The sequence below is a fragment of the Physcomitrium patens genome, chromosome 3 (assembly GCF_059467195.1).
Source record: "Physcomitrium patens ecotype Gransden chromosome 3, ASM5946719v1, whole genome shotgun sequence".
Taxonomy (NCBI): Eukaryota; Viridiplantae; Streptophyta; class Bryopsida; order Funariales; family Funariaceae; genus Physcomitrium; species Physcomitrium patens.
This window is the reverse complement of record NC_143412.1, coordinates 19,336,648-19,356,138: the sequence shown is the minus strand read 5'-3', so window position 1 is coordinate 19,356,138 and position 19,491 is coordinate 19,336,648. Positions and strand designations below refer to the sequence as shown.

The 19,491-nt window shown below is 31.0% G+C and overlaps 1 protein-coding gene across 4 annotated transcripts; it reads right to left on the bottom strand.

Annotated features, from left to right (window-relative positions):
* Positions 1 to 14,020: 14,020 nt before the first annotated feature.
* On the bottom strand, positions 14,021 to 17,645 carry LOC112280312 (zinc transporter 4, chloroplastic). 4 transcript variants are annotated; one of them, XM_024515660.3, is made up of 7 exons: positions 17,214 to 17,645; positions 16,474 to 17,055; positions 16,196 to 16,297; positions 15,608 to 15,879; positions 15,261 to 15,410; positions 14,482 to 15,126; positions 14,021 to 14,364 (listed from the first exon to the last, which is right to left on the bottom strand). In XM_024515660.3, the coding sequence occupies exons 2-6, from the start codon at positions 16,955 to 16,957 to the stop codon at positions 14,821 to 14,823; spliced, it is 1,314 nt and encodes a 437-aa protein (XP_024371428.1). In that variant the 5' UTR covers positions 16,958 to 17,055; positions 17,214 to 17,645; the 3' UTR covers positions 14,021 to 14,364; positions 14,482 to 14,820. The 4 variants fall into 4 exon arrangements, with proteins under 4 accessions (XP_024371428.1, XP_073388983.1, XP_024371430.1 ...); XM_073532882.1 differs by having other exon boundaries at positions 15,608 to 15,846; positions 17,214 to 17,352; XM_024515662.2 differs by having other exon boundaries at positions 16,519 to 17,055; positions 17,214 to 17,352.
* Between the last annotated feature and the right edge of the window lie 1,846 nt (positions 17,646 to 19,491).

The window sequence follows — 19,491 nt, the reverse complement described above, 5'->3', positions numbered from 1 at the left end:
GAGGTTTTTTTGAATTTGATTAAGCTTACTTAGCATTATTATGGTCTAATTAGAGCATTGTTAGTATTCTATTAAAATTAGGATTTTGTTATTATAATTTCTATTCTTCCTTCCACAGCCAAGTGTCCGGAGCATTCTTAAGCAAGACTTCACGCATTATGACAATGACTTCTTTGTAACTCGATCACTATCTTCTAAAAAATACTCATCTTTTAATGCTTGAGATAATTTTTTCCATCAACCTCCAGAATGTCCTATAATGGACTTCACATGATTTCTTATTGCTGGTGCATTAGCCAATTCAAATAGCTGAACCATCTCCTTCTCTGAAACATGCTTCAATTCCATTTCCTTCACGTAACACCTTAAATATTTTGTAATATCCAATTCAAATTTTCCTTCAAATTGATTAATCTTGTCTACAACATCTTGTAATGCTTTGTTTGTCATGCCCTCTTTGCGATCCTTAACTTGTTGTTGTTGCATGAATAAGGGCAATGCCTCAAATATGCTTGCAGAGTTGGGATCAAAATACATACCTTGTCTTTCAATTGAAGCTCCACTTCCAACTCCACTTGAAGCACCACCAAAAACTCCTCCTTCCATTCTCTTGCCTTCCTTCTCCATAACCCAAAATAGATCAAAGAAACTCCAAATACCTCCCACCTCAAGTTTTTCACGTCGGGTTCACTAAATATGACGTATTATGTGAAGTCTTGCTTGAGAATGTACCAAGCACCTCGCTATAGAAGGTAAAAGAAAATTGCAATAAAAGATCCTAACAATCCAATAGGATTATAGAAAATTTACAATTAAATATTAACAATCATAATCAAATATTAACCAAGCTCAATTAAATTTTATTGAAGTTATAAAAGAAACACAAGAAAATCCTAAAGAAATATAAAAGAATATTAAAGAAAACTTAGTCAAATCCTAACAAAAATCTAATAAAAACTTAAATTCTAACCAATCCTTAATTTTAATCTAACCTTAATCAAATTCTAGAAAAATCCTAAATCTTAAACCAAATCCTAATCAAACCTTAATCAAATCCTAAATCTTAAACCAATCCCTAACCAAATCCTAAATCAAATCCTAATCCAAATCTTAAATCCTAATCCAAATCCTAATCCAAATCCTAAATCCTAAATCAAATCTTAAATCCTAAATCAAATCCTAAATCAAATTTTAAACCATATCCTAATCCTAAAAAATCCTAAATCCTAAATCAAATCGTAATCAAATCCTAACCCTAAACCCTAATCAAATCCTAATCCAAACCAAACCTTAATCACAGAGTTGAAAATTAAATAACTAAAGATTGAACAATTCATTCTAATTCAAAATTTGCATGCTTCTTGGAGTTTAAGTTAGAAACGAGCACACAAATTTTGAAGAAAATTGCACTTACCAATTAGTCGATGACCTCAAAATTCCGCTCGGATGTCGACTAGTTTCTCCTTCTCCAATCTTGATGCCAACTTCCAGCATTGATATCTCCCTTTACCATCATTCGATTGCTTTCAAATTTTACTTGCATATAGGAAATCAAGTCTTCTACTGATAAAACCAAAAATCTCTCTAATCCAACTAGCAGATTGCTAGATATGTAAGAAAACCTTACTAGTCCTCAAAACCCTAAATCTCGAGACCTTAGCCTACAAAAACCTTCATATGTATCGATCTAGCCATTCGATTGACCTCAAATCTCTTACACACATTCATAACAAGCATACTAATAAGTCTCTAAATTTTCACCTATAAAAATACTACAAAAGACACGAAATCCAAAAATTTGTAAACCGGTTTTATTTCTCAAAGATCTGAATTCACAAAGAACATCACTCGCTTTGAAAATACCTCAAAAAACCAATACTGATCCAAACGACACGAAATCACCTCTCAAAAATCCCTCCACAAGTCTTCTCTCTCATTCGGCTCTCCAATCTCCCAAAGAATCTTTGAGTCGCCGTCAGAGTGCGGTTTTGTGCCTCGGGGTCTGATTTCGACCCAAGTTCATAACTGGTCCTCTTTGGGTATCAACTTTCGTCTTCTTGAGATAATTTTTACTAATTTTCACTCCTAATTCCTCCCTACATATGCTTATATTCTTTATTTTTTTAATCTACCTTGTTTTGCCTTATTCATGGCCTTACAAAGTAAATAGAAGCATAATTTGTAAAAAGGCAGTATTAGCACCTTTAATTTTTCTACCCTTTGACTAATATCTATTTTTCCAAGATAATTTTCTATAATATTTTTGAAGTGAGATCCTCAAAACATGATATTTTCTTCACCCTTTCACTTGTTAGCCGTGTTACATCATGACAGCGTAACTACAATAATATCATATCTTGTGCCTAATACTATTATATCTTACTTCAGTATTGCAATGTATTTTAGTGTAGCATGATAATAATAGCCCAATTGCTTTTAATGCTTAGAAATATCCAAAATCTAGCAACAAAAATAAAAGCTAATTCTTTTTTAATTTTTTCTTTTTTTTCTTTTTTCTTTTTTTCTTTTTTTCTTTTTTCTTTTTTTCTTTTTTTTTTTTTTTTTTTTTTTTTCCCTACTTCATTTTAACTTACTATACTACAAATTGAAGAAAAGAAGAGATTCTTGTGAAGTGAAAGATTAGAAATCTACATCAAATGAATTCAAACTATCTTTTATACCACAAAGAGGGAATCCAAGAGCACAAGTGTGAAAATAAGAGAAATCCTAAAGCTTTACTAAATGGCTAAAATACCATAGCAAAGAAAACCTTTATAACAAATTCTCACTTTCAAAATCATTTGAAAGAGTTGACTTGACAAGAATGTTAAGTCAAGGATTTTTTTCTATTTAAGTACTTAAATCCTAATTAACATGAACAAAGTCAATTAACAAAAAAACTATCAATAGATGAAAAACTACTAACCAAACTAAACTACATATATTCTATAAGATTTGACACCTAATGTCATACCACAAGATATTTATCTATGTTTTAGCCATATGAAAAAATGTTCTCTCTTTCAACCAATTAGTATTATTGTTTATTTTTCAAATTGCTAAGTTTTGGTTCCATTTTTTAGTTACTATTTTTTTTTATTCAATCAATCTTCTAGTTATTTAACACTTAATTGCTTGAATGTGATCATTACTAATTATTCTTGATTTTCTTCAATTCAATTAATAAATTTATAAATTTATAGAAACTCTTACTAATTCTAAAAATCAAATATCTAAGACTATAATCTAATCAAATTCTAATTTTCTTCAATCCAAATATTTAATTAATCTTAAATTTATAAAATTATTAATACAAGTATATTTATAAATCTAAAAACAAATTTTATCTGATTCTATTATATTATCTCTTATTTTATAAAAATATTCTAAGTACATGATTAACTCTCTTTCTAGCTTGTTTAATGGCTCTTACTTCTTTTTTTTTTACTCCTAATTTCTTTTTAGCCTCTTTATTTTTTTGTATTATTGATTCAATTATGTTGCACTTTTAGCTAAGTATTTCTTTTAGTCTTGTTAATTTTATATCAATTACCACATATACTAAAGATATTACTTTATATATATATATATATATATATATATAAAATTTTTTATTAGTCATTCTTTCTTTGAAGTCATAACATTCAAATTATATAGGTTGTTTTGACAATTAAAGATATGGACTTTTTTGGATATTGATTTTTTTTTATTTATTTCTTAAAGGTTTTATTAATGTATTATGAACCTAGTCTTGTTTAGACTTTTTTTGTTTGAACCATGGTTATTCTAGTAACATGGAATAGCTCTCAGATATTGCTACTATTTTAATAACTATTACTTTGATGTTATAGGTAAATCCTTCCACTTCAATTTATAAATCTCAAATGATTCTAATTGATATCATTTTTATTAATTATCCATCTTAATTGTGAAAGTTTCTAGTTTAATTCGATTGTAATATAACTTCTTACATAACTTATTTGTAATGATATTTATTTAAGAGCCTCAATCTTAAAAAAAAAATTTATATTATTTTATTTGATTTTGATAAAAATAATAGATATTTTATATCATAGTCTTGATTTTTTATATGATAAGATTTTAGTACCATTAATTTTAATATTTATTCTAAAAAAAGATTTTTATAGTTTTATTTTTGTAATATAGAATTAATTCTAATAATTGGCCACAATAATATTTGCTTTTGTCTATCAAAATACATCTTGTACAATCTTCTCAATTTTTCTAGTTTTTTTCATTCGATTAAAATTTTTTTTTTTTTTTATTTTTAGTCTTTACTAATCTTTTATTGTTGACTTCTATTCTTGATATTCTTTCTTTCAATATTTTTACTTTTCCAAATTTTTCTTGTACTTGTTTTACTTCTCTAGTCATATAAATTATAATTTAAAAAGATATAAGTAAAAGATAGGAAAGTCATAAATTTATTTAGTATTAATATATTTTTTAATAAAAATACTTTTATTTATTTTATAGATTCATAAACAGGACAAGACAAAGTGCATTAGAAAAAAAATAATATATGAATCTTTAAGATGGAGTTGAAAATATATTTTAGCAAAATCTTATCTAAAAAAGTCAAAATTTAATACTCAAAGAAGATCACTTTTAAACTAGGATTTAGGCTTTAGCATTCTCTTTATTTTTATAAATAGTTCCAAATGGTCAACATATGTAAGTCCCATCAATATATTTTAATTAGCAAACTACTAAAAGTATAGTTTTAAGTTATAAAATTATAAAAATATTAAGATTAGAGATTTTTTTGATTAATTAAGTATTTATTAGAATTTAAAAGTATTTATAGGATTCAAGAGTCTTATTAAAAAAAAAGTTACTAAAATAGAATCTTAACAAGTCTTGAAAGCAATTATTTTAGTTGATTTATTATTTTTAGAATTTCTTTGAAGTTCTTTATGATTTTTTTTATTTTTTTATTTTTTTTAATTATTTATAATTTTATTAAATAATAATTAGATTTCTTGAAATTCAATTAAGATTTATTTAAGATTTTATTAGGATTATTAGGTTCTTTATTTGTTACAAAATATTGGTTAACTTTCATAGCCAAGCTTTCAATGCACTCTCATATAAAATAATACACATTACAAAAAAAATTCTAATATTATTTAAAAGGCAAATTATTTTTTTGAGTTGTATGTAAGATAATATATTATGATTATATGAGCTTGAAGCACAAAGATTAAGTTAAGATATAACTTCTATTCAAATAAGCTACATACTATAATTCTTATTCTAAATATTATTAATTTTAGGAGATCAATGAGCTTAGAGAAAAGAAGGTTTGGAGCTTGAAGTAAAAAGAAGTTGGAAGAAGAAGCAATTGAAATAAGCCATCCACCTTTTGTAATAGGACAAGGACTTGGAATTCAGTTAAAATACAACTCCCAATTGTTTTAGATTAGTAATAGGTACATTCTTTTTCAAACAATATTTAGTAGTCTTGAGTTTAAAAAAAACATGGGTCTTAGATTTCTGATAAAAAAAGAAGGAAAATATTTAATATTAAGTAAATAAATTACTTAAAATTATAAAAATTCTAACTAACCTTCAAAATCTAAAATCCTAATCTAATTGAAACTTTAAAAAAAAAAAAATTCAATAATTTAATTAAGCTTAATATTAAAACATCTTTATAGTAGATTTATAGTGATAAATTTATTAATTTTTATCAATATATCTTGTTTTAAATTCACAAGATTTAAAAAGTTGTATTTTTTTTATTCTATAAAAACAGAATCTCTTATTTTTTTCAAAGGTCTTAAAAAGTAAATATAAACTTAAATTCCTCAAAATCAATGCTCAAAGAAATTCTATCAAGTTTATTCTCAAATCCTACTCTCCTATCAACAAAAAAAACCTTATATTTGTTGTAGATGCATTGTTTTATACCTTAGATTCTAATTTCATCCTAGTTCATAATCATTCCCTCCAAATATCAATCTAAGGCTTTTTTAAGTAATTTTTTTAAAAAACTTGATCTTTACTTATACCTTAAGATACTTATAATATTATTTTTTCTGGCCTATTTTATTATGTCTTGTTTATGGATCTATAAAGTAAGTAAAATGTTATTTTATATAAATGCAGCAATTGCATTAATATTTTTTCTTATTTTTTAAAATTAATTTTCTATTATATTATAAATTAAGCTCTTTCATAATATAATCACTTTATTTCTATTTAACCTAATAGCTATTTTATAATATAATAATAATGATCAAACATCCTTTATAAAATGATTTGGCTAGAAATTCTTAGTATTTTATTAAAAAAAATTGGCTCTCTTACATATGTAAACATCCATTTATAATAAGAAACTAAATTCAAATCCAACTTGTACAAGCTTTTGGAGCAATGGAAGCTATTACTTCTTTATCAAGTATTATTTTTACCTCTTATGATGACCCAACTTAATATTTTTTGGTTTTGCTTCAATATCAAAGATATTACTCGATGTCCAATATTTTAAATACTACTCTTTGTACCACATCCTCATCTAAGACATATATTTTTTTTCATCTTTATCTAAAATTTATTGGTTTTTTTTTGCAAGCATTAATGAATCCTTCTTCAAACCACAAACATATAAAATGACTCTTATCTCTACTAAAATTTCCAAATAATCACAAGCAATACAAGTCAAATATTAATCTTTGATTGAAAATCATATCTACAACTTACAAACTCTTATACCTTATCAAAAGGCTATCTATTTTATATAGGTTTATAAAATCAAATATGATGTTTATGATGAACTTAAAAAATATATAGTCTACCTTATAACCAAAGGTTTTACTCCAAAGTAAGGTATAAATTATAATAAAATGTTCAACTTGATTATAAAATACTACTGTATTAATGTACTCCTTGTTGTTTCTGCTATTAATGATATTAAATTCTAGCAATTTAATAAAGTTTTACATAAAAAAAAACTTATATGTACCAACCACAAAGGTTTGAACAACCAACACCTACATCTTTTATATTTTTTGTCTTTTTAAAAACAACTATAGTTTCAAACAAAGTATTTGCTAATAGTTCAAAATAAAATTTACTAAATTTTAAGTAGTTTAATCTTTTTTTTTCTATTTCTTATCTTTGTGATTATATCAGCTATAATACAACATTACATATAATCTTTGGTATTTACATTAATGAAAAAATGATTTTTTTATTCAAATGATATTTTAATTATTAAATTTTATATTACTTTTAAGTAATTTTTAAAATTAAAATCAATATCCTTGATTATTTTGTAAATTTTTCAAAGCCAACAATATCCACCAAATTATTTAATCTTCCTACATTGACATCAGTACATCACGACAATCTTCAACTACTTTAATATGCTTAATTGCAATTCTATCTTTACTTCTCTTAAAACTAAAATTCTAATTTTTGCTAATTTAGAAGGTAATTTGTTAACCAACAAACCATACATTCAAAGTATAGGATGTCAAATGAATGCAATGGATTTCATTTGTTTAGACATTGCATTTTTTTAGCAAGAAAATTGATATCATCTAATACATTCCTAACATCTAATACATTCCTATTAGAATGCATTTAAACAATTTATTTGATGTTTTATAGGTACAATAATATTTGATATTCAATTTCAGAAAAAAAAAATGACCTTTATCTACAAGGCTTCTTTGATCCCAATTTTGCAAGTAATCTTAATAATTGCAAGAGCTGCAATAGATATTTTTTTCTCTTAGTTGATAGAGTCACATCATAGAATAGTTAACAATAGCTATGCAATGCAAACTTTACTACTATTACTAAATTTTTAGCTATGGCCAAGTTATCAAAAGAAGCTATCTAATTACCTTGTCTCTCATATAATATTTCAATATCTCAATCTCCACCAATAATAATTTCATACAACAATCAAAGAATGATAGCTTTTTTTAAAAATCTTATTTTTTATAAAGAAATAAAATATATAAATATATAATATATCTTTATCTTCAAATTCTAGGAAAAATAAGAGATTAATTTTATTTATATTTTGACATAAAACCAAATTGTTGATATTTTTACTAAGATTATTTTTCAAGATTATTTTATTTTATTATATTATATATTAAATACAACCAATTTCAATGCTAGTTGAATAAAAGATGAAATATATATCATGAATATATATATATATATATATATATATATATTTACTTAGATTAAAGAAGTTAAATAGAAGTAGGTAGAAGTAAGTAGATTTAATATTATCTTATGAAAAAACTTCTTAGAAGCTTTAAATATTGTGGATTTGACTTTATATGTGTTTGCAGGTGATTGGTAGTTTAATAATTTAGCCAATAAGTTGCCACATGTTACACATGTTGGTGACTTGTGGTACAAGTTGGCTACATGGTGCACATGTAGTAAACTTATCTTACAAATTAAACATGTGTCCTGCAAATTGGACAAGTGAAAAAAGTCCTATATAAAGTTGTCACATAATTCCTAGTTAGATAGTATACATAGAAGTAAGAGTAAAGCCTTCTTTGTTCTTGTCTATGCCTTTTTTGTACTTACTTTTGTTTCAAGAGTCTCTAGTCTTCTTATTTTAAATAATAGCCATTCTAGTTTTAATATTATACTATTTTTGAGTGATTATCTATTCTTTTTGAATGACATAAGAGTGTATAGACATTTTTATTGTTTGTGATTCATGACCTCAAAAATATCACATTTAATTATAAAAAGTATACTTAAATAAGTTAAAGTATTAGATAAATATATTTATTTGACTTACAATATGTAAATATAAGTTATAATAAGCAATATATAAGTTGATATAGAGAATAGAATTGCTAATGTTTTACTAAGAGTAATCACATTAGCTTAAAAATGAGTAGCTTCTTATATGGCATCTTGAAGATAGTATATAAAGTAATTCAAGTGATGATTTTATAATGTATAAAGTGATTCATCAAATAAAAACTATGAAATTCTTATTAATAAGTTTTAATAAATAAATATTTTATTTTTTTAGTATTTATTAAAAAAATGTTGCATTAACTTATAAACATTTCATATATAAAAAAAATATTTCAATATTTTTTTAAAAAAGATTAATTTAATTTTAAAATATAAATATTATAAATATTTTTTGTATTGACAATTAAGTTTTTTTTTTTGTATGTTTTAAGTAGTATTTTCATAGATCTGATATAGTAATACATTTTGCTTGAAATTACATCACAGCTTTTTGTTTAACATAACTATTATTGTTACCATGTATTTTCTATCATATAAAAAGTAATTTTATCTATCTCTAAAATTATAAAGTATATAAATATTATTTCATTTTATACAAGTGAATTTGTATTTGAAATAAATAATCCAAAAGAACTAAATAGTAATAAATTAAGTATTCTTAATATAAAATAAAGAAGATTCTATATATTAGCTTTGATAATATTGTAGTTAAGATACTAACTTACTATAGTTAAGAGCACATGTTTTTTAACAAATTTTATGATTCTACATTAAAGTATTAACCAATGGCATGATTGAATTAAAATTTGAAGTTTCTAATAAGTCCAAAGAAGATTCCATTGATTCTTTATGCTAGTGTAATAACAAAAAATTATAATGTTGAATAATTGAATAATAGATGAAAAAATAGATCTATATTTTCATAATTTTATAATCTCTTATCATAATTTTATTTTTTTGACACCAAAAAATGCCTCAAAAAGATTGAAAATTTATTAGTATGGAAAAAATTCTATTTGCATCTAGAAAGTATAAGACAAGTTAAAGATCAAAATCTTTAAAAGGTGGAACAAATGGGTGTCAAGAAAATTTGTTATTTGTTAATATTGTTTGTATATAAACACAAGTAGTGGTAGCTAATTAATTATCATTTCATGCAAATAAAAAAAAACTAAATAATTTAGATGTTTTACTAAAATCTGACATAAAAAATTAATTTATATATGATGCATTTAATTATATTATCATTAAGATCTATTAATGATTTAAACAAAAAAATCTATTAATTCTAATATATCTTCTTTTTTTAAATATATTAATCTTTTTTTAAAAATCTATATAATCTTCTTCAAAAAATCAATTAATTCCAATATTTTTAAAAATAAAATTCTATATACATAGTTAAAAATTTAACAAATCAAAAAGTAAATAAAACTTTGTAAATTTAGATGAAGGCATTAAATTACAACATACATCATGGAATTAAATGAATCTATTAAACAAAAAAATATATATTAATTGATTATGATTATTGATTCCTATGGTAAGTATTCAAATAAAAATTTAAGATAATAATCATTAAAAATAGTGATAATTATAAAGGTTGTTTAATAATTATAAATTAAATTTAAAATATATTCAAAAGATTCTTTCAACCTCAAATTTGTAAAAAATAATTTTAAAATGAATATGGAACTCTTTAGTTTTAATTATAAATCTCATTAAATTTTGGAAGTGACACTAAAATATTGCAAAACCTTTGCAAATAATTTAATTCTTTTTTCTTTTTATATCTATTTGTTTTCTATAATATTTTAATAAATACTTCAATAATTCAATTATAAATTTTTTTTATATTTTAATTTTATTCATATAAATTTAAAGACTAAAAATTTCTAAAACATCATATTTTAAACAACTTATAATTATATTTATATGTCCATAAATTCTATGAAAATTTTAAAGAATAAAATTTATGATTTTTTTTATTTATAATTAAATTCATATGTGAGTCATCAAATTGACTTATAAATTGTTTTAGGACAAAAGAATGCAATAGGAGTGTCATTTGACAATTGTTAGTCAAAGATGAGTGAAGAGAATGCTAGATAAAAGAAAAATAGAATTAGTAGATAAAATATAATTAGTGTAAGAATTTTAGTAGGAAATTCCAATTTTAGAAGGCATCTTAGGGGCACCAAGTGACATCTTTTTAGTGTTTTGGGATCATCTCAATTAGTCAAGATTCTATCATTATACAAAGGGGAATACCATGCAAATATGGACATGAGTATTATACGGGATATTGTATTGTGTGTACGATATACAATACTAAGTACAATGAACAAGATACAATGTACATTATACAACACAAGGCATGGGTGTATATGGCCGACTTCGTATGGGGGTCCTAGGCGGGTGGCGATGGCGAGCAGAGTCTCGTCATCTGGTTATCGAGAGGCGGTTCTTGAGCAGCCGGTTCTCGACGCCGGGCACAGCTAGATCCCTCGGCCGTCGTCGCAAGGACTGCTGTAAGGGGTCCGGCCTGGACCTCAATCGCTCTCTCTCTCTATCTCTCTCTCTCTCTTTGTGTTGTACTGTTCTGCTTTCTGAGCTCCGGGATCTACGGTCTAGTGCGGCTGGAGGTTTTCTCTCCTCTTCCTTTGTGTGGTCTACGCCGGCGCGGTCCATTGGGTGGAGGTGTTGTGCGGCGGAGTAGCAGCGGCGCTCCAAGTTTTCTTTCCTGATTTGGTTCCGCTGGCGGCTTTGTGAACTAAGTTGCGGGCTCTGTGTTTTGTTCCGTTGTTGCGGTTGGAAAGTATGACTGGTAGTGAGTATCAAGATTTCCATCGGTGGTAAGGAGCTTGAGCGGTCAACAGACGTGGTGTTGGCGCTTTGTACTCTATTCCATTCTCGCGAGCTCTGGGTTGAGCTCGTTCCTGGAGCTCTACAACCTTGTGTGCAAGGTTCCCTCGATCTTGTGAATTTGCGTGGGTGTAGAATCGGGGTTGGTTCTGTTGGTGCTCTGTGGCTGCTGGCGGCTTGACGAGCTGAGGCGACGTAGTGGTTTCGACCAGTAATGTGGGTGGAGAAGCGCGAAGTTGTCGAGCTTGTAGTTTTGGTGCACTCAGAAGCTGCATTGACGAAGTGATTTTTTTTGTATTCCCTTCCTTCCTTGTCCTAGTAGAGTTGAGATCATTCTTTCCCTTCCCTTGTCAACTGGTGGTGTTCATGCAGTCGACAAGAACTTGTGGCGGAGTTAATCTCCGTGTTGGTCTGTTGAGCTGCGAGGGCAGCACACAAGTGTAAAATCAAGGCGGCGGTTCTGCATCCTTGATTTAATCCATGTCCAAATAGTGCTGCCGACTGCTGGAGTTGGTCAACAATCGGCGGCAGAACTGAATGCTGTTTAAAGCTGGCTCTGCTTTAAAGTGTCTTGTTCATGGTCTAGCCGTCCTCAATCTTTAGTGCAATCTATTAGATTTGCCGCACTCTTGCAGCTTTGTATGTGTTTCCAATTTTCCAGTATTGAATGCTTGCGGTGTACTGCAAACGGGTCCATTCAAGCCGACTGGATTCTTCCGCATCAAATTACTGTTATTGTTTGGGCGCGCGAGCCGAGATAAGTGCACAATTGGAATCGTGAATTAGATTTTTTGTTTTGTATCCGTGTGTTGGCTACTTTGCACGAAGTCTTGCCCACACCGGCTTTGGAATGGCTCACTCGTTGGTCGGAAGAGGTTGTTGTGCTGGTTCACAAGGGTTTATGCAAGGGTGGAGGATACTTAGGAAGTTATAAAGGAGTTTGCATATGTACTATCGACATGAACAGATGCTGTGAATTGGAGGGTTAACGCCCGAGCCTCTTTTTTCAGTAGAACCATTCGTCAGGGTTAAAGTGGACAACATGTGCAAGCCGTCTTGGGCTCCTCGCTTTTCAGCGAAGGACAAAATCCGAAGTGTTTTTCTTTTGAAGTCCACCTTTTGATTGCCTTTGAGAATTTGACTACCTCGTCGCGACTCTCAACCATTGTGGAGGTTCACCGAATCTGCAAAAAATGTTGTATTGCTCAACTTCAAACCCCTTCTTTAAATTGTTGCATTATTGATTTGGAGGGCAGATCCAAGTACACCTGTGACTTAATCACACTAATGTGATTTATTTATCACTAAGCTCAGGTCTTGCTTATATGAGTGCATATCCTAAAAAAAGGAAGCTGTCAATCCTGACTGCTGAGAGTCTTGAAGAGCCTCCTACCTTCCGCATCTCGTTTGGAGGTGTTGAGGTTGTATATGCAACGGTGGTAGAACAAAATCCTTCTCTACCTTGTTTGTGTCTTATGTAGTCTAGTTTTGTATTCTCTTTCTCTGCTCCTAGACGTGTATCAACTACTTCTCACAGTACATCTGAAGCTCGATGCGTGGGCTGTTGAATTCCAGATTGACAACCTCTTTGGCAGTTCGTGCTTCCACTCTTGAGGCACGTGTGGAAAGGGTTCTTCCCCACGACCAGCACCAGTATGTGGGAATTCCAAAGGATAACCTATGTGTGGGCAATCAATTGTAATTGAATGCAATTCATATTGTATAAAAGTTAATTTTGGGTGACACATTAGCTTGGATGAACAAGTCTCATTGGATGAACGTAGATCAATATACTGGATGAATATTGGGGATGAAAACATGTTAAAGGTGATGAATGCTTACTCATGGATGAAAAATCATATATGGATGAAATTTCAACCTTGGATGATTTTTATTACTAGATAAAAATAAAATAAAAATTGTATTAACAATTTCCTTTCAAAGTGTGAGGATTTTGAATTGTTTTGTATTGGTTGTATTGTTGTTGTGGATGTGTGAGTGAGAAATTGTAGTTAGAATAATTTAAGATCTTACAGTAAGAGTTGGAAGGACACTTCTATGTAATCAAACCACAAGTTAATTAATAGTTGTGAATTAGACTAAATCATTTACTAGAGAGATTTATTTAGATCACAATTGGAGGGTTCTAGTAGTGGTTGAACACTGGTTAAATGACAACCATAAAGAAATAGAATTAATAGATGATTAAATCATTGTGTACTAGAATAGACTTCCAACTAGTGGGAGTTTATTTTAGTTCACATCACGAATAATCACTTCTTTATTATTTTCTATTTTAATAAAAATATCAAAAAAACGTACACAAATTATAAAGAATACAGATTTTTAGGCATTATTACCAATTCTATTACAAGGGTAGAAATGGAGATTTAAACACATTGTTTCAGTTGTCTAATTTTTATTTTCATTTTCTAACGACTGGCAAGGCCAATGATTTTTAAACAGGAAAAATTTGAAGTTGTGAACTCTATCCACAAAATCCCAAGCCTTTGAATCTTACTACACAAGTGCTACATTTCTTCCCAAAATACAACCTTGCAATTTGAACTTGACTGGAGGCAAAAAGAATGAAAGGCAAAACATCTAGAACCAGTGGCAGAAATGGGAAAAGGGCCCCAAGAACATTAACCTTGACACAAATTCAATTGCTACCTGCGACGCCCTGCCGAGTGAGTGAGTAGGTAAGTGGTGAAGAATTACCAGTACCTGCAAAGACATAACATAATTGAACAGAATTAACAGTTGAAATTGCAAATTATTATAACCATACAAGATCTGTTGAAAAGTAAAGAGGGAGTGTAACTGAACTGTGACGCTGAATACCTAGACTGCTGCGCTGGGCATGGCAGAGGAATCTGCATTCAATTCCTCTTTAGAATGACGTCTTAAACTGTCTGAATGAGAAACTGAGACGTGCTGATAACTGCAACAGAGGCTTCATAATGTTCGGAGATGCATGTAAGCACATCTGTTAAAAGAAATGTATTCTATGTGCTAACTCTCTCGTCGACAATGATCTTAAAAACACTATTTTTGACTTTTCAACCTACACCTCAATTGAAGGAAACTGAAGAAAAATTAGAGACCTTGAAAGACGATTTTGGCCTGTGCCCAAAAACCTGTAGTTAGTAAGTTATTCTACAAAAGAGTAGGATTGGCAAGTCAAGTCCAAATTGCAAGCGCAGACATAGCAAAGCACCCAGTGATCAAAGATGCGTAGGAATAGAACTGCAGCTTCCGATTGCAGCGCATGCGTTTGCTAAGAAAATCCGCAGCAATGAGATCCACCAGGGACATGTACACGAGAATCCCTGCGGAGATGGAGTCGAACACGCCTTCCACAATAAGGGACCGTGAGCTTTTCTCATTGTAGCTCGAAGAAATGCCAATACCGATCCCAATTCCCGCTGGGGTGGTGATAGCGAAACAACACGCCATTATCACTGCAGAGCTGTAACTGAATCCTGCCTGAAATGTTTGTGCAAGCATTGCAAGATCAGTCCCTAACCCAATTATTCAACGCAACTTAATGTTCATCCGGCGATTGGAAAAACTGAAAACCATTAGATGTTGGTTTGAACGTATAGAAGCTGATGTCGGACCTGAGCGATACAGCCACCAAGTGCAAATCCTTCAAAGAACTGATGAAAGCTCAAGGCTGCAAGAAGGGGTCTAATTGTGCAAGGACTTTCTGACACACCAAGCGTGACCCCAATAATGACCGAATGTGCAACAATGCCCAACTCAAGCACCTGAACGAATCCAACAAATCAAGTCAGTTAGCATCGATCAAACTCTATTCAAGGTAGTCCTCATGCAGGGTCATTACAAGTTGTGCACAGCAATAGTTCTGAGAGTTTTAAGTGTAATAGCTTACAGTATTACGCAGTACAAGAAGGTAGATTAATATGGGCTAAGAGTATAGGAGGGAGAAGACTTCAGGACTTACTTGAGCAACGACCACATGTCTGACGTGCTCCAGAACTTCGTTGGTGGAAGCGCCTATCTCATTGTGAGAATAACCGACATGTTTGAGGACCTTATCATCGGTCTGATCCTTGCACGTGCCCTCGGCATGGCTGTGGCGGTGCGACTCAGCATGTTCGCGCATGCCTATTATGTGCACCTTCCTATCCCCTTCCGGAAGAGGTTCTTTTGATTGTTCAATCGATTGAACCAAATCTTGCTCTGCAATAATAATTTCATTGTACACATCTTTCTCTGCAACCATCATCGTCGTCACAAACGCATTTATAAATTCTTAAAGAGAACACACTATGGATTCAGAGCAAGGATTGACGTTACAGAACAATACTACTGAGGAGGATTTGGAGCCGACCATATCAGCAATATGCGTACAACAAATTCGTGAAGTTTCAATCCGTAACTGCTGCAATTAGAGGACTGTTTTATACGCTGGAAACCGTGCTTCTTTGTAAACCACACCACCTAACTCAACTGACATTCTCAGTGCTCCAACGATATCACATACATTCCTCCAAGCTGTTCAATGCAATGCAGTAATAACATGGCTTACCAGAAGCAGATTTAGAACGAGCTTTGCCAAAAATTCGACTTGGTGAGCGCTTTGCTGAATAGATTCCACGACCACATGCTGTAAAAGTTTTATACAACATTTCTGAAACAAAGACATCAAGAAAGCTTTGTGAGGGCAAGCTGTCTCTACTTACCAGAAACGAGATGGTCATCAAAAATTTGTAATCTACACTGCCTTATCAGATCCTAATAACACGTGATCGACGAACTCTATGTGCCAGTGAAAGGTTCAAAATCCATATCGAGTAAAGAAATTACGGGCATGGGCAGGCATGTCGACAGCAGGTTCAGGGTTTGATGCACCTTTGGCGGAAGCGTCTGGATCACCATGATTATGTTGCGTCTCATAAAATTCGGTGGCCACAAAGTCAATCACCAAGGTAACCAGAGACGCCAACATGGCGATGAATCCAGGAAAGGGGAACTTGTGCCACGGGAACCGTGGCAAACATTGACTTGTCAAGGATTCCATTGCGCTTGGCAGCATATGCACGAACCCAGTTGCAAGGATGACTCCAGCTGCGAAAGATTTTGCAACAAAAAATAGGTTGCCATCGGGTTTGAGCCATTGCGTCCGACGGCCGATTAATGGCAACGCCACTCCCAAAGCACTGTATCCCATGATGAGTGCTATGGCTCCCCCTTTCAAATCCAATGCCAGTGTCTTGTTTCGGCATCCCAAATCATCCACACCAGTACAATCTCCCTGGCCCATTCCTTGAAGCGCCTCTTCTTCCCACATCCAGTTTCAGTGCTTCACGAATACTCAACAATGCTAACACTTTTTCTTCACATAAAACTGGGCGACACGATTTCCTTGAGACAAACTTTCCATCACACCTAACACAGCAAACCAATTTCGTGGCACCATGATCAGGTTTTGCACGACTGGCAGAGATTATCGCAAACACATTACCACGTGCGAGACGCATTCACGTGACATACCAAGCATCCGGCTCTCACACAACACGGATAGATCAGGTGATGAAAGATCTCACATGTTCCAACCAAAACTTTGTTGCGGCAACCCTAGCAAGGTCGGTGATCGGCGAACCTTCTAAATTTCCATCACCCCCATCCCGAGATTGGTCAGAGGAAACTCGAATTCAGCAATTATCACACCGCAATGGAGTCCTACAAACTTAGCTAGTAACGATGCGGTTAGGTCCGCGTCGGAATGGGTATAAGCTGGAGCCCTCAAAGCTGTGGCACATGTCCAGTAGGTCTGGAGAGACCATGATCAGTTCTACAAGGTCTTCTCAAAACTCCTCATGTACTCATGCAGTGAGACTTGCATCACCCACATCTGCATAGAAAAGGGCTTGCAGTAACACTGAAGTTTTCCTTCTGAGGCCTTGAAGGATATCCCGAATGAGATTCTCCAACGTGCGATAGATCAATCTCGTCTAAGAACACTCACACAACTTCCACAGGTGACCCCTGGACCTCGGCTGCACTCTCGACCGTTGTGATGTGCCAAGTTCAAACAACTGTTTCCCAAAATCACGGTGCGTCACACAATTCCTCGTGATTCTCTGTTCATTTTCATCATGTGCACCGACGATCTACATTGTGCGATGAAGACATCATCGTGAATTACACGGGACACAACTGGTTCAATCCCTAACTACCCATCTGCTGCAAGGTTAGAGTTGATGAAACACCGAGCACAGACAACAGCGGAGTGTGGAATGCAACATCACAGCACGAACATTCTTCAAATTACAAGAACCCTGAACTTTGCCTCATGGCTCACGAAGTCGCCCATTATCTGCAAAGCTTTCCACGATGTCCACAAGTCATGGCAATTGGGCACCTGCAGAGTTGTGAGCACGACCACTCACTATCACTGGTGTAAGGGGCTGCTCATGACGAAGAAACAACAACAACAACAACAACTACACGGTCAGGCTGCAATTGCTTGCAGCAACGCAAGCTCCCAGCAAAACCCGAAAATCAAAACACAAAACAATGGGTGCCCAAACCTGGTGAAAGCACGAAAGAAGAATACAAAAACGGGGCGATGATGAAGGGACTTGACTGGGAGGCGGCAGGAAATACATCCTCAGACAGACAGACAGACAAGTCATTTTGTTTCTTTACAAATTGCATGGAGTCAGAGGCCACATGTGGAAAACTAATGTTTATATAACTAATGATATTCCATTTTTTTTTTTTTTTTTTTTTTGGCTATTTTGCAAGTAGATTGAAACATAGGTGTTGTGGTTTGGGAGGGGGAGGATGAATTACATGCAATAGATTTTAAAATCCACCAAAATTTTAAATTAGTTATACATTTTGAACATATATTTGATCACCTAAATAGCCACTCCCTAGAATCTTTTTTTTTTTTTTTTTTTTTTGGAGGAAGTCGCAATTTTTTTCAAACTCAAAAGCTTGTGGATTACTTTTGCTAGCGCATTCACATTGACCTAGTAGAATTCTCAGAGTTTGTAGACTAAGATTTTTGTGGATAGAGTCCAAATCTTTTTTTCTTTTTCATTCTTTTCTTTTGATTTATTGATTTTGATTTTAATTTCTGAATTGTATACAATCTTAATTAAGGAGAATAGGATTTTAGTTAATAATTATTATTGATTAACTTTTTTATATTAATTTTTGTAACATTTAATTGCAATAAAAGACATTCTACATGTACAATAGGAAGTGCATATTTTGCATTAGCTATTTATATGCCAATAATGTTGGATAATGAGAGTTTATTACAGTTTACATTATACTTTTTTAACATTTTTTAGAATATTTTGTAAAAAGAATTGAGGTAAAATATTATAATAATAACAAAAATAACAGTAACAATAAAATAATTCTAATCCCTTGAATAGTCCAACATGGAGAAACTATATACTCAATTTTTGAACCACTATCATTTTCTATTCATATTCTATATTATATATATATATATATAATTGATATTCTAATAAATTACTTGCTATATTGTCTTTATATAGTCGTTTATGCATTCCATTAACAACTTTTTATTTTTATAGTATTATTATTTCAAATATATTTTTAATAGGCACTTTAACAAAAAAAAAAAAAAAAAAAAAAAAAAAAAAAACTAAAATATTTATACTAAAAATATTAGTAAGAAAGTAGTTAATTATGTCTTTTTATCTAAGATGCTTATTATTCCAAAGTTAATTGGCTACTTTTTGTCTTTCATGTTGATATCAATATGTGTAAGTAGTTATAATTGTTTAATTAAGTTGAAAATAAGTTGGCATGTGACTTAATGTAGAGATTGATGTACAC

Excerpts from the sequence above, each read along its gene's own strand:
- LOC112280312 (XM_024515660.3), bottom strand. The coding sequence starts at position 16,957 with ATGTGGGAAGAAGAGGCGCTTCAAGGAATGGGCCAGGGAGATTGTACT. Across the intron at positions 16,298-16,473 it reads CGACATGCCTGCCCATGCCC|AAATGTTGTATAAAACTTTT; the intron begins GTAATTTCTTTA and ends TCTTTGTTTCAG. Across the intron at positions 15,127-15,260 it reads TTGGTGGCTGTATCGCTCAG|GCAGGATTCAGTTACAGCTC; the intron begins GTCCGACATCAG and ends CAAACATTTCAG.